This window comes from Meles meles, chromosome X, assembly GCF_922984935.1.
Source record: "Meles meles chromosome X, mMelMel3.1 paternal haplotype, whole genome shotgun sequence".
Taxonomy (NCBI): Eukaryota; Metazoa; Chordata; class Mammalia; order Carnivora; family Mustelidae; genus Meles; species Meles meles.
Genome location: NC_060087.1, coordinates 65,327,139 through 65,342,701, shown reverse-complemented (window position 1 = coordinate 65,342,701; position 15,563 = coordinate 65,327,139). Strand labels below are relative to the sequence as shown.

General features: G+C 38.4%; 1 protein-coding gene across 4 annotated transcripts in view; it reads right to left on the bottom strand.

Annotated features, from left to right (window-relative positions):
* ATP7A (ATPase copper transporting alpha) overlaps window positions 1-15,563 on the bottom strand; it is a 174,799-nt gene that overhangs the window by 37,480 nt on the left and 121,756 nt on the right. For all 4 annotated transcript variants that reach the window (XM_045995381.1, XM_045995383.1, XM_045995384.1 and 1 more), the window contains 3 exons: window positions 3,738-3,899; window positions 1,594-1,670; window positions 985-1,210 (listed from right to left, as the gene is read on the bottom strand). In XM_045995381.1, coding sequence (XP_045851337.1) covers window positions 985-1,210; window positions 1,594-1,670; window positions 3,738-3,899 — 465 coding nt within the window. The remainder of the gene's footprint in view (window positions 1-984; window positions 1,211-1,593; window positions 1,671-3,737; window positions 3,900-15,563) is intronic.

Here is a 15,563-nt window from a genome sequence, read left to right as displayed (position 1 = left end):
AACTCAGCTCCCCTGCCTAAAATTCAACCTAAGTGGAATATCACAAGCTACTGGAACTGCTGGCTGGCTGTTTTCATTGGTAAACAACGGAAAAGCTTATTTTTCATTAGTATGGAGAAACATACTAAGAGGTTCTTAAAATCATCATTGCCTTCTATAAGGATCAGAGAAAGGAATAGATTTATCAGATGGAAGTGTTCCATAGTAAAAGTTTATTTGAAAAGAAGAGTTGAGGGGTGCCTGGGTGGCTCAGTGGGTTAAACCTCTGCCTTCAGCTCAGGTCATGATCTCAGGGTCCTAGGATGGAGCCCTGCATCAGGCTCTCTGCTCAGCAGGGAGCCTGCTTCCCCCTCCCCCTCTGCCTGCCTCTCTGCCTACTTGTGATCTCTCTCTCTGTCAAATAAATAAAATCTTGAAAAAAGAAAAAGAAAAGAAGAGTTGAAAACGTACAGAAAGTAATGGACATCAGTACCAGGGAGAAATAATTAAAATAATAACATAATATTATAATTATCATTTATAATTATAATATAATAATTATAATATAATTACATATATTAAAATATAATTATGAAATTATAATCATCAATTTTATATAAGTTATCAATTAAAATATTTATAAATATACTTAATATAATAGTAGTATAATTAATTTTGATATATTTAATATAGAATATTAAATATAAATATTTTAATTATAACTTTAAACAAAGTTATATATAACAGCAGATATGAATGTTAAATTCATATCTAAATATGAATTGAACTCTTTTTCTCTGCTTTGTTGTTAAACAATATCCTTAGGAGTTAAGTAGAATTTATTATCTACTTTAACCTCTCGGTTTAAGATTATTTTTATAAAGCATCTAGCATAAAATGATCAAACTTCTGGCTAATATCTGTTTTGCAATTGAAAATAGGCTTGCCTATCACATTTTGCTATTTTTCATTATTAACATATACACTTGCTGACATTTCACTTGCCTGTACAGGTACACACAATAGAAAGGATAGCAAATTCATAATGGACAGTCCTGGCAGGATCTGGCGCTCCAGGAACATAGAAGAATGAATTTTGATCATTTCTTCTTGACTCATGTTCTTATTATGGTGAAGAGTTGCAAAATGGTGATCCATAACCATCATATATATCATCAGCCCCATTACAGGAATACAGAAAAAGAGGCTCACAAGGAAGGAGCGTCTCCACCTTACGTAAAAAAGAAACATCATTTTAGTAAGTAACTGGTGGTTAAAGATTCTACGCACTATAGGAAAATACAAATTGTGACCACTCCACCCAATATAAGGATGACATTGTAAAAACTGACCTGTCAACAGGATGTTAAATTTGTAATAAAGGGGGGCACCTGGGTGGCTCAGTTAGTTAAATGTCCAATTCTTGATTTCGGCTCAGGTCATGATCTCAGGGTCATGAGATCAAGCCCTGCATCAGGCTCTGTGCTGAGTGTGGAGCCTGCTTAAGATTCTCTCTCCCTCTCCCTGCCTCTTCCTCACTCTTTCTCTCTCTTAAAAGAAATTTGTAACAAAGAGTCAAAATCTGTTTTTCATTGACACACCAAAAGCACTTACTGTCTTATTTCTCGTTTATGGTCCAGGTGGCTTGCTGATCGATCCTTCTTGACCAAAGAAGCTTCAAAACCTAAGCTCTAAGGAAATTCATGAGAAAACAATTATTTCACTGAATATAAAACTACTACATAGAGAAATTCTAAGACATGGTACTGTCATTAAGAACAATTCAACTCAATTACTGACAGCAAGTCACTCTGGTGAATGCAAAAGTGAAGATATACTCCCTTCCCTTAATTACTTTTGTTTGTAATCTTTCAACAAAGAAATGAATAGATCCTTCACTCTAGTTAATGTCTAGCCTACTGTTCTCAAACTAATGATTTAACTCAAGTGCAGCTATCCTCACTAAGATTCTTACTATATCAAAAAGTAAACTAAAGCTTCTAATAAGTAATTTTAGAAAAAAGAAAAGAAAAAAGCAGAATCTCTTGGTTGGTCAGGCTGATGGTGTTGATGACTTAATAAAGACAGAATTCAATAATAAAATCATAAATCTTACATTTAGACAAGCATCATCCACTAGTATGGACATACATTAAATTTTAGCTTTGACATCCATCTATCCATCTATCCCCTGAACAAGTTTAGAAAACTGAATAATAGGCCACAAAAGTTAGCACCATACTAAATATGTTACTGAAGTCTTTGCAGATGCAGTCTCTACTCTTCTTCTATCAGAAAAAGGACATGAACACAAATTTTCCCCAATAAAACAAAGTATTAAAGAAAACTACACATATGTAAGACTCATATGCACATAGACAGTAACATACTCTATATTTTCAGGTACTAGGGAAAATGCTGCCATCTTGTATTTGTTGGCAGTGTAGCACAGCACAGTGAAAAAAGCAAGCATATACTTTACAGTCAGAAAGAATAGGCTCGGGGTGCCTGGGTGGCTAGGTCAGTTAAACATCTGCCTTCAGGTCAGGTCAGGTCACGATCCTAGAGTCCCAGGATTGAGCTCCATGTGAGAGAGCTCTCCCTCTCCTGCCTCCTGCTTGTTCTCTCTCTCTCTCTCTCTCAAACAAATAAATAAATACTTATTTTTTTAAAGAAAGAATAGGCTCAAATCCCAGCTATGACACTTAACTAGTTACGTGATTTTGGGTAAGTACCTTAATTTCTCTGAACCTGAGTTTCGTCATCTCTAAAATGAAGATGACAGCACTGTTGTAAGATTAAATTAAGAGTTGAAGCTTTGCAATCTTGGTAACTGGCTCATAGTAAATACTCAATAATGCTAGTTTCACAAAGATGTTAATGGCATTATTATCTATATTAATAGAATCTTATCTGAATATCAATATGCTCCAAGCATTATAACACCAAGGGTATACCACATTAAAACTTTTAAAGCATTGTCACATGTACTACCACTTGATTTATTGAAGAACACGAGATAAGTCTGTGACAAATAAAAGGGTTTTGTCTTTTAAATTTCATACTTAAAAATACATCATTTGTCAGCAGAATCAGATCTATAAATACAGAGAACAATCTGATGATTGCCAGAGGGAAGGTAGATGGGAGATGGGTAAAATGGGTGAAGGGGAATGGGAAATAAAGGCTGCTGGTTATGGAATGACTAAGTCATGGGAAAACAAGGTACAGCACAGTAAATATAGACGATGGTACTGTAATAGTGTTGTACGGTGAAAGATGGGAGCTACACTTATGGTGAGCATAGCATAACTACTGAGTTGTTGAATCACTATATTATATTCCTGAAACTAATATAACATCGTTGTGTCAACCATACACAAATTTTTAAAAATTACAGTTTTCTTTGATCTAGGTACAATAAAGCATCTAGCGTGATGCTTGCTTTCTTAATGATTAATTACTCTTACAACAAATTGTACTTTACTGCCATTTTCTAAATATTTTTAAAGGATTTGTGATTCTACCTTCAATCCATTCCTGATTAATAGTGCCAATATGCCTTTGCCTAACTCTTCCTGACAAAGACTAAGAAACAAAAGGTTGTAAACATATTCATATTAAATTTGGGACATATTGATTGAGAGTAATCAAGGGAACCATATTTTTTTCATTGTCCTTGATACAAACTAGAAGTGATTCAACAGAGTGCTGACTGAATAGGTAAGAACATAGTAATCCAAAATCTTACCACTTACTTCAACTGTATGGATAATATCCCTGGGACCAATAATTTCCGGGTCATATTTAATATGTGCTTTGTTGGTTGCCAGGGCCACAGAGCAATAGAAGATCCCTCTGTGTTTTGTGAGGATAGACTCTATTTTATGTACACAGGAGGCACATGTCATTCCTCTCACCTGTTAAAGACAAAGGTTTTGTTATTCAGAAATCTACTTTTCCTCCATTAAACATGAATTATAACATGGGATGAACACAAAAGGTCTTATCTGCACTATTAATATCCTTCAGATATGTTCACTAGAATGCTGTTTTTGTATAAAATTACATTGAACAAAGATATGGTCCAGCTGTAACAGGTTAAATAGAAGAGGACTTCATTAAGTCAGTCTCTCTCTTCCTGTCACTACTCTATCACTACTCAGTGATAAAGGATAAATCATTTCTTGTATTCAATGTCTTGTTTCCCTCTAGATTTTTTAGTCTTCAGTAATACTTTTATCAAAGTATTATACCTTTGTCTAAAAATGCATTTTGCCTTATGTCTTGGGTGAGGTTATAGTTCAGATTAGTATTAAATTCTAAACTGGAGGGGCACCTGGGTGGCTCAGTGGGTTAAAGCCTCTGCCTTTGGCTCAGGTCGTGATCCCAGGGTCCTGGGATCGAGCCCGATATCGGGCTCTCTGCTCAGCAGGGAGCCTGCTTCCCTTCCTCTCTCTCTGCCTGCCTCTCTGCCTACTTGTGATCTCTGTCTCTCAAATAAATAAATAAATAAAAATATTTTTTAAAATTCTAAAATGGAATAGCAGCACTTCTGGAATGACTGTGTGTACAGCTCAGCAAATCCCCCCCCCAAAAGCAATGATAAATTGAACAAAAGTTCAAAAAAAAGCCCTTTAAAGACTCTGGGAAGTGATTAAAGGATATATAACAAATTACAAAGTTTTTATTTAAGAATATCTACTGAAAGAATATAAGTAATGGTGTAGTAAAGGCCTTTGAAAATTATCTCCTCCATAAAAAAATGAGAAAACTGGCAAAAACTGACAAAACCAACTTTTTTTGAAATTTGGAAATTAAATAAAAGATTTTGGCAATCCAGGAAGCATGTGTTCAAGAAAATCAGAAGGTGGCACCTGGGTGGCTCAGTCAGTTAAGTGGCTGACTCGATTTTGGCTCAGGCCATGAACTCGGGATCCTGAGATCGAGCGCCATGTCAGGCTCTATACGCACCAGGCAGTCCACGTGAGAATTCTCTCTCTCCCTCTCCCTCAGTTTCTCCCCAGACTTGCACTCTCTAAAATAAATAAATCTTTAAAAAAAAAAGAAAGAATTAAAGGGAGGAGAGGAAGCAAGATGGAGGAGGAGTAGGAGCCTGAAATAGCATGAGATTCCAGGAGTTCAGCTAGATAATTATCAAACCATTCTGAACACCTACAAACTCAACAGGAGACAGAAGAGAAGAAGAGCAGCAATTCTAGGAACAGAAAATCGTACATTATCTGGAAGGTAGGATAAGCGGAGAAGTGAAAATCCAAAGTGACAGGAAGATAGATTGCGGGGGAGGGGCTGGCTCCTGGCAAGTGGTGGAGCAGCAGAGCACAAAATCAGAACTTTTAGAAGTCTGTTCCACTGAGGGATGTCGCTCCAGAGGCTAAGTGGGGGTGGAGCCCTCGCGGGGACAGTGTGGTCTCAGGACCTGCGGGGCCACAGAAAGACCAGGGGTGTATGAGTGTGGCAGGGCTGCCAAGTATCAGAGCAGAGAAGCTGGCAACAGAGATGGAGCCAGAGCCAAGGAGTGAGCTCTCAGCTCGGGGTTACCTTAAACAGTGATCCAAGGCATAGTTGGACCATTGCTCCTTGAGCAGGGACACCACAAATGGCAGATCCAGAGAGACCCCCTCCTTCCTCCTCCAGGAGGAGCAGCGTGAGAGCATGCTGCAGGAATCTGCTGGGTTTGGAAACTCCAAACTGGGCCATGCACCAGAGACAGAAATGCTCAGTCACAGGCCAGGTAAGCATGGACTGTGGCCAGAGACCAGGGAGACTAGAGGGATTGACTGCTTCTCACAGAGGGCACATTGAGAGTGGGAGCCCAAGCTCTGGGCTCCTCTGGGGCCAGGGATTAGGAGCCTGCCATCTTCATTCCCATCCTCCAAAGCTTTATGAAAAGTGATCAGGGAACAAAAGCTCCAAGAGCAAACTCAAGCTGATTACTTAGCCTGGCCCCTGCCAAGGGTGGTGCAATTCTGCTTCGGGCAAAGACATTTGAGAATAACTGCAACAGGCCCCTCCCCGAAAAGATCAAAAAGAACATCCAGCCAAGACCAAATTCAACGAGAACTGTGGAACTACAGAGCTAGGGGAAAGCAGAGAATTCATGGCTTTTTTTCCCCATGATCTTTTAGTCTTGCAAAGTTAAATTTTTTTAATTTTATTTTTTTATGATTCTTTTTATAACATTTCTTCTTTCCTCTTTTAATATTTTTAAACTATTTTATCTTATCAATATCTTTTTTTAGGGGTGCCTGGGTGGCTCAGTGGATTAAGCTGCTGCCTTCGGCTCAGGTCATGATCTCAGGGTCCTGGGATCGAGCCCCACATTGGGCTCTCTGCTCCGCAGGGAGCCTGTTTCCTCCTCTCTCTCTGCCTGTCTCTCTGCCTACTTGTGATCTCTCTCTCTGTCAAATAAATAAATAAAATCTTTAAAAAAATCTTTTTAAATTTCAGTTATACTCATATTTTATCTCTTCATTATACTTAAAATTATTTTTTGAATGCATATAGCTCTTTTTTCTTTAAAATTTTGGGATACAATTTATTCTAATAGATCAAAATGTACCCTAAGTCTAGCATCCAGCCTGATCACATTCTCTCCTCTTTTTTTTCATTTTCCAACCAACTTCTCTTATCAATTCCTTTTTTTAGAATCTTTATAAATTTTCATCTTTATATTCCTATTCCATCCCTTCATGTTTACCCTTATTTTTGTATATACATAAGTATTTCTTTCCTTAATATTTGGGAGGCAGTTTCTATTAAGAGACCAGAATACACCCAAAATCAAGTGGGTGGCCCTGTTCTATTCAGCAGTCTAATATATATATGTATTTTTCTTTTCTATTTTTAAATTTTTCTCCCCTTTCTTCTCCCCCCAGTTTCAGGTCTCTTCTGATCTGGGTAGCGTGTATTTTTCTGGGGTTTTGGTACCCTTTTAGTATTTTACTCTCTCCTTCATATATTTTTATCTGAATAAAATGAGAAGGTGGAAAAACGCACTACAGAAAAAAGAACAAGAGGCAATACCAACCTCTAGGGACCTAATCAACATGGACATTGGTAATATGTCAGAACTAGAATTCAGAATGATGATTCTCAAGGTACTAGCTCAGCTCAAAAAAGCCATGGAAGATTTAGAGAATCCCTTTCTGGAGAAATAAAAGAACTAAAATCTAACCAAGTAGAAATCAAAAAAGCTATTAATGAGGTGCAATAAAAAAAATGGAGACAACTACAGCTAGGATAAATGAGGCAGAAGAGAGAATTAGTGATATAGAAGACTGAATGATGGAGAAGAAAGAAGCCAAGCAAAAGAGAGACAAACAACTACTGAACAATGAAAGGAGAATTTGAGAGATAAGTGATACCATAAGAAGAAACAATATTAGAATAATTGGGATCCCAGAGGAAAAAGAGAGGGGCAGAAGGTATATTGGAGCAAATTATAATAGAGAATGTCCCTAATATGGCAAAAGGAACAAGCATCAAAATCCAGGAGGCACAGATAATCCCCCCTCAAAATCAATAAAAATAGGTCCACACTGCATCATCTAATAGGAAAACGTACAAGTCTCAGTGACAAAGAGAAAATCCTGAAAGCAGCTTGAGACAAGAGGTCTGTAACGTACAATGGTAAAAATATTAGATTGGCAGCAGACTTATCCATAGAGACCTGGAAGGCCAGAAAGGAATGGCATGATATACCCAGAGCACTAAATGAGAAAAATAGGCAGCCAAGAATACTATATACAGCTAGGCTGTCCTTGAAAACAGGAGAGATATAAAGCTTCCACAACAAACAAAAATTAAAAGAATTTGCAAACACCAAACCAGCCCTACAAGAAATATTGAAAGGCATCCTCTAAGCAAAGAGAGAACCTAAAAGTAACAGACCAGAGAGGAACAGAGACAATATACAGTAACAGTCACCTTACAGGCAATACAATGGCACTAAATTCCTATCTTTCAATAGTTACCCTGAATGTAGATGGGATATATGTCCCAATCAAAAGACACAGGATATCAGAAAGGATAAAAAAGCAAGATCCATTGATATGTTGTCTACAAGAAATTCATTTTAGACCCAAAGACACCACCAGATTTAAAATGAGGGGGTAGAAAACAATCTACCATGCTAATGGACATCAGAAGAAAGTTGGGGTAGCAATCCTTATATTAGATAAATTAGATTTTAAGACAAAGACTATAATAAGAGATAAGGAAGGACACTATATCATACTTAAAGGGCCCGTCCAACAAGAAGATCTAACAATTTTAAATATCTATGCCCCTAACATGGGAACAGCCAACTACATAAACCAATTAATAACAAAATCAAAGAAACACATCAACAATAATACAATAATAGTAGGGGACTTTAACACTACCCTCACCGAAATGGACAGATCATCTAAGAAAAAGATTAATAAGGAAATAAAGGTTTTAAATGACACAGTGTACCATATGGACTTCACATATTCAGAACATTCCATCCAAAAGCAACAGAATACACATACTTCTCTAGTGCACATGGAACATTCTCCAGAATAGATCACATCCTGGGTTGCAAATCAGGTTTCAACTGGTCCCAAAAGATTGGGATCATTCCCTGCATATTTTCAGACCACAATGCTCTGAAGCCAGAACTCAATCACAAGAGGAAAGCTGGAAAGAACTCAAATACATGAAGGCTAATGAGCATCCTACTAAAGAATGAACGGGTCAACCAGGAAATTAAAGAAGAATTGAAAAAATTCATGAAGACAAATGAAAATGAAAACACAATGGTTCAAAATCTGTGGGACACAGTAAAGGCAGTCCTGAGAGGAAAATATATAGCAGTACAAGCCTTTCTCAAGAAACAAGAAAGGTCTCAAATACACAACCTAACCCTACACCTAAAGGAGCTGGAGAAAGAACAAGAAAGAAAGCCTAAACCCAGCAGGAGAAGAGAAATCATAAAGATCAGAGCAGAAATCAATGAAATAGAAACCAAAAGAACAGTAGAACAAATCAAAGAAATGAGGAGCTGGTTCTTTGAAAGAATTAATAAGACAGATAAACCCCTGACCAGAATTATCAAAAAGAAGACAGGAAGGACCCAAATTACTAAAATCATGAATGAAAGAGGAGAGATCACAACCAACACGAAAGAAAACAAACAATTATAAGAACATATTATGAGCAAATATATGCCAGCAAGTTTGACAATCTGGAAGAAATGGATGTTATTCCCAGAGATATATAAACTACCAAAACTGAAGCAGGAAGAAATAGAAAACATGAACCACCCATAACCAGAAAGGAGATTGAAGTAGTCATCCAAAATCTCCCAAGAAATGAGAGCCCAGGGCCAGACGGCTTCCCAGGGGAATTCTACCAAATATTTAAAGAAGAATTAATACCTATTCTCCTGAAACTGTTCCAAAAATTAGAAATGAAAGGAAAACTTCCAAACTCATTTTATAAGGCCAGCATTACATTGATCCCTAAACCAGACAAAGACCCCATCAAAAAAGAGAATTACAAACCAATATCCTTCATGAACACAGATGCAAAAATTCTCACCAAAATACTAGCCAATTGGATCCAACCATACATTAAAAGGATTATTCACCAGGACCAAGTGGGATTTATTCCTAGGCTGCAAGGTTGGTTCTACATCTGCAAATCAATCAATGTGATATAAAATTAATGAAAGAAAGAACAAGAACTATATGATACATTCAATAGATGCTGAAAAAGCATTTGACAAAGTACAGCATCGATTCTTGATCAAAACTCCTCAAAGTGTAGGGATAGAGTATACATACCTCAATATTATCAAAGCCATCTATGAAAAACCCACAGTGAATATCATCCTCAAATGGGGAAAAACTGAGAGCTTTTCCATTAAGATCAGGAACACAGCAGGGATGTCCACTATCACCACTACTATTCAACATAGTACTAGAAGTCCTCACCTCAGCAATCAGACAGCAAAACGAAATACAAGGCATCTGAATCAGCAAAGAAGAACTCAAACTCTCACTCTTTGCAGATGATATGAGACTTTATGTGGAAAACCCAAAAGCCTCCACTCCAAAACTGCTAGAAGTCATACAGGAATTCTGTAAAGTGTGAGGATATAAAATCAAGGCATAAAAATCAGTTGCATTTCTATACACCAACAACAAGACAGAAGAAGAGAAATTAAGGAGTCAATCCCATTTACAATTGCACCCAAAACCATAAGATACTAGGAATAAACCTAACCAAATAGGCAAAGAATCTGTACTCAGAAAACTATAATGAACTCATGAAAGAAATTGAGGAAGACACAAAGAAATGGAAAAACGTTCCATTCTCTTGGATTGGAAGAACAAATATTTTGAAAATGTCTATGCTACCTAAAGCAATCTACACATTTAATGCAATCCCTATCCAAATACCATCATTTTTTTTTCAAAGAAATGGAACAAATAGTCCTAAAATTTATATGGAACTAGAAAAGACCCCAAATAGCCAGAGGAATGTTGAAAAAGAAAGCCAAAGTTGGTGGCATCACATTTCCAGACTTCAAGCACTATTACAAAGCTGTAATCATCAAGACAGTATGGTACTGGCACAAAAAGAGACATATAGGTCAATGGAACAGAATAGAGAGCCCAGAAATAGACCCTCAACTCTATGGTCAACTAATCTTCGACAAAGCAGGAAAGAATGTCCAATGGAAAAAAGACAGTCTCCTCAACAAATGGTGTTGGACAAATTGGACAGCCACATGCAGAAAAATGAAATTGGACCACTTCCTTACACCACACACAAAAACAGACTCAAAATGGATGAAAGACCTCAATGCAAGACAGGAATCCATCAATATCCTTGAGGAGAACACAGGCAGCAACGTCTTTGACCTCAGCCGAAGCAACTTCTTCCTAGAAACATCACCAAAAGCAAGGGGAGCAAGGGCAAAAATGAACTACTGGGACTTCATCAAGATCAAAAGCTCTTGCACAGCAAAGGAAACAGTCAACAAAACCAAAAGACAACTGACAGAATGGGAGAAGATATTTGCAAACTATGAATCATATAAAGGGCTAGTATCCAAAATCTATAAAGAATTTATCAATCTCAACACCCAAAATACAAATAATCCAGTCAAGAAATGGGCAGAAGACATGAACAGACATTTCTGCAAAGAAGACATCCAGAGGGCCAACAGACACATGAAAAAGTGCTCCACATCACGTGGCATCAGGGAAATACAAAACAAAACCACAATGAGATACCACCTCACACCAGTCAGAATGGCTAAAATTAACAAGTCAGGAAACAACATGTTGGCGAGGATGCAGAGAAAGGGAAACCCTCCTACACTGTTGGTAGGAATGCAAGCTGATGCAGCCCCTCTGGAAAACAGCATGGAGGTTCCTCAAAAAGTTGAAAATAGAGTGATTCTACAACCCAGAAATCACACTATTGGGTATTTACCCTAAAGATACAAATGCAGTGATCCAAAGGGGTACATGCACCTGAATGTTTATAGCAGCAATGTCCATAATAGCCAAAATATGGAAAGAACTTAGATGTCCATCAACAGATGAATGGATAAAGAAGATGTGGTATGTGTGTGTGTGTATATATATACACACACACGATGGAATACTATGCAGCCATCAAACAAAATGCAAATTTGGGACGCCTGGATGGCTCAGTTAGTTCAGTGGCTGCCTTTGGCTCAGGCCATGATCCCAGGGTCCTAGAATCAAGTTCCACATCAGTGTCCTTGCTCAGTGGGAAGCATGCTTCTCTCTCTGCCTACTGCTCCCTTGCTTCTTCTTTCTCTCTCTTTCTCTGACAAATAAAAATAAATAAAATCTTAAAAAAAAAGAAATGAAATCTTGCCATTTGCAATGACATGGATAGAGCTAGAGGGCATTATGCTGAGTGAAATAATTCAATCAGAGAAAGACAATTGTCATATGCTCTCTCTGATATGAGGAATTTGAGAGGCAGGGCAGGAGGTTGTGGGGGGGTAGGGAAGGGAAAAATAAACAAGATGAGATCAGGAGGGAGACAAACCATACAAGACTCTTAATCTCAGGAAATAAAATGAGGGTTCCCGGTGGGTGAGGGGGAAGGGACAGGGTAGTTGGGTTATGGACATTGGGGAGGGTATGTGCTATGGTGCGTGCTGTGAAATGTGTAAACTGATGATTCACAGACCTGTACCCCTGGGGCAAATAATACATTATATGTTAATAAAATAATTTTTAAAAAAGAATTAAAGAAAAACATAAGAACACTATCTCACCAAATAAATGGTATCAATAAAGAGAGAGAGATTATTAAAAAGGCCCAATGGACAGTCTGGAATTGAACAGTACAATAACTGAAATGAAAGCAGTACTTAGAGGGAAATGTGTAGCAGTAAAGGTTAATATTAACAAATAAGAATGATCTCAAATAAATAACATAACTTTCCTGGTAAGATACTAGAAAAGAAAAAAAAGATACTAGAAAAGAAGAGCAAGCTAAATGTAAAGCAGGTAAAAGGAAAGAAATTGAAGATTAAAGTAGAAATTAACAAAAGAATAGAGAAAATAAAAACCAAAAATTGTTTTTCTGAAAAAACTGAAACAATTGACAAACTTTTGGCTAGACTGACCAAGGGAATAAAGAAGACTCAAGTTACTATCAAGAATGAGGAGTGACTGCTAACAAGCAAGACATTTTTTGGGGGGGTTAATGAAAATCTCTTAAAATTAGATATGGTGATAGTTGCACAAATCTGAGGATATAAAAAAGCCACTGAATTGTATACCTTAAAAGGGCAAGTTTTATGGTATGTGAATTATATTTCAATAAAACTATTAAGTTTTATTTATTTTTAAAGATTTTATTTATTTGATGGAGAGAGCACAAGTACAAGAGAGGTGTAGCAGAGGGAGAGGGAGAAGTAGACTCCCCGCTAAGCAGGGACCCTGACATGGGGCTCGATCCCAGGTCCCTAGTATCATGACCTGAGCAAAAGGCAGATGCCTACCCAACTGAGCCACCCAGATTACCCCTAAGTTCCAGAAATCTTTAAAACATAAGGGCACCTGTGGCAGTCAACTGAGCATCCCACTCTTGGCTTTGGCTCAGGTCATGATCTCCAGACCACGATCTCCAGGTAGTGAGATCAAGGCCTATGTCAGGTTCTGCATTCAGCATGAGGTCTCCTTGAGACTCTCTCTCCCTCGCCCTCTGCCCTTCCCCTCATCTCTCTGTCTAAAATAAATAAATAAATCTTTTTTTTTAAGTCTTTAGAAAATAAAAATCAATGGAGATGCCCACCTGGATCAGCTGGTGGAACACATGACTCTTTATCTTGGGGTTGTGGGTTTGAGCTCCATGTTGGGTGTAGAAATTAATTAAAAATAAAATTGTTTTGGGGCACCTGGGTGGCTCAGTCATTAAGTGTCTGCTTTCCGATCAGGTTGTGATCCTAGAGTCCTGGGATTGAGTCCCACATTGGGCTCCCTGCTCCTCAGGAAGCCTGCTTCTCCCTCTCCCACTCCCCCTGCTGGTGTTCCCTCTCTCACTGTGTCTCTCTCTGTCAAATAAAAAAAAATAATAATAATAAAATCTCTTTTTAAAAAATTATATAAATTAAAAAATAAAATAAAATTGTTTTATGTTGGGACTCAAGATGGCAGAGGCATGGGGGACCCCTTTTCAACCAGTCCCCTGAATTTAGCTGGATATCTGTAAGTCAGTCTGAACACCCACAAAATCAGCCTGAGATGTAAGATCTCTATGGAGGCAGAGGTTCTTCAGTCAAGAGGTACAAAGGACAGAGTTGGGATTGTGCAGATTGATATTGGAGGATAAACAGAACGGGGAGGGAGCCACCAGAAGCAAGCCACTGGAAAATAACATAATATCCCAGGGCAAAAGCATCCTGCTCCTGAGGAAGAGCAACAGCTTGCAGAGTGGTAGCTGTAGGAAGGGAAGGTCCTAATAACAGCACTCAAAGAGAATCCAGAGGCTTAAGGGGAAAATGTCAGGACCAGTGGCTGCTTGCTCAGACCTGTGCCTGTGGAGGGGGATGCCATCACTGCTGCCACCAGCCGCACCTGCCCAGACCAGGATTGCTCAGCGTTTTGGAGGGACAGGGGGCAGATACAAGTGGGCATCTGGGTCAACCACTGAGAGGATCGCTGGGGGTGAGCACTGCCTGTGGGAGGCTTCAGTTTTCAGTGCTGCTTAGAGAAGGGGAGACTGTGTGTTCTAGAGGGTTCAGAGAGGAGCAGAATGTGGCTTCTCTTCTCGGGCAGAGGTCCAGCTATGGACATTTTCCTTTGCTCCAACACTTGGAAAAGGCACAAAAAGCCCCTGGAGAACAAAAGCCCAAAAAACTAGTTTCCATGGAGCCCAGCCCCTTAATAGGGGTCAGGGTAACTCCACCCAAGCAGGGTTGCCTGAAAAGCAATGCAGCAGGCCCCTCCCCCAGAACACAAGCTGGAAGAACAAGAGGACAACCCGAGGGTCCCCATAAAATTGTAAAACCCCAACACCAGGGGGAAATAGTATCCTGAACTTTGGGTGTTGTCTCACGGCCCTGTGCATTTCTTAGATACAACTTTCTTATTCTTTCTCATGTTTCTTCTGTTTTTTCTTTTTACCCACTTAGCATTTCAACTAGATGCTTAATACAACATATTCCATAATAACATTCTAACTTTTACTGTTTCACAGATATACTTTTTTCTCTTTTCCATATATGTGTGTGTGTGTGTGTGTGTGTATATACTTCAATGTAGTCCTTTTTTCCCTATTCAAATATACACACACACACACACACACACACACACACACACACACACCAGTTTTAATTTCCCTGTAACATTGGGAAGTAGTGCTCTCTAACAAAGAGAACAAAATACACCCAGGAAGATCTGAAACACCCTACCTCACCCACATTAAGAGATTATAGCTCCCACATTCCCTCACCCCCTTTTTTTACTTTTGTCCTTAACATTATAAATCTTATTCTTGGGTTTCATTTTGGTTGGGTTTTCTTGGTGGTGGTTTCCAATCAGTATGAACTTTCCCAGGGTGTACCTTGCCTGGATTATGGCTGATATTTTTGACTCTATACATTGCCTCAACCATTCCTCAACAGAATAACTAGAAGGAAGAACTCCCAACAAAGAAAAGCACCAGAGACAATCTCCCTTAGACCTAATGGATATAGATATAAACAGAAATAGACTTCAGGGTAACAGTTATGAAGAAAATAGCTAGGCTGTAGAAAACCATTAACAGCAACATAGATTCTCTAAGGGCAGAAATGAGAGCTAATCAGGCCAAACTTTAAAATGTTATGAATGATGGACGGGACTGGAAGTGATTATGCTGAGTGAAATAAGTCAAGCAGAGAGAGTCAAGTATCATATGGTTTCACTTACTTGTGGAGCATAACAAATGGCATGGAGGACATTGGGAGATGGAGAGGAGAAGGAAGTTGAGGGAAATTGGAAGGGGAGGCGAACCATAAGAGACTATGGACTCTGAAAAACAACCTGAGGGTTTTG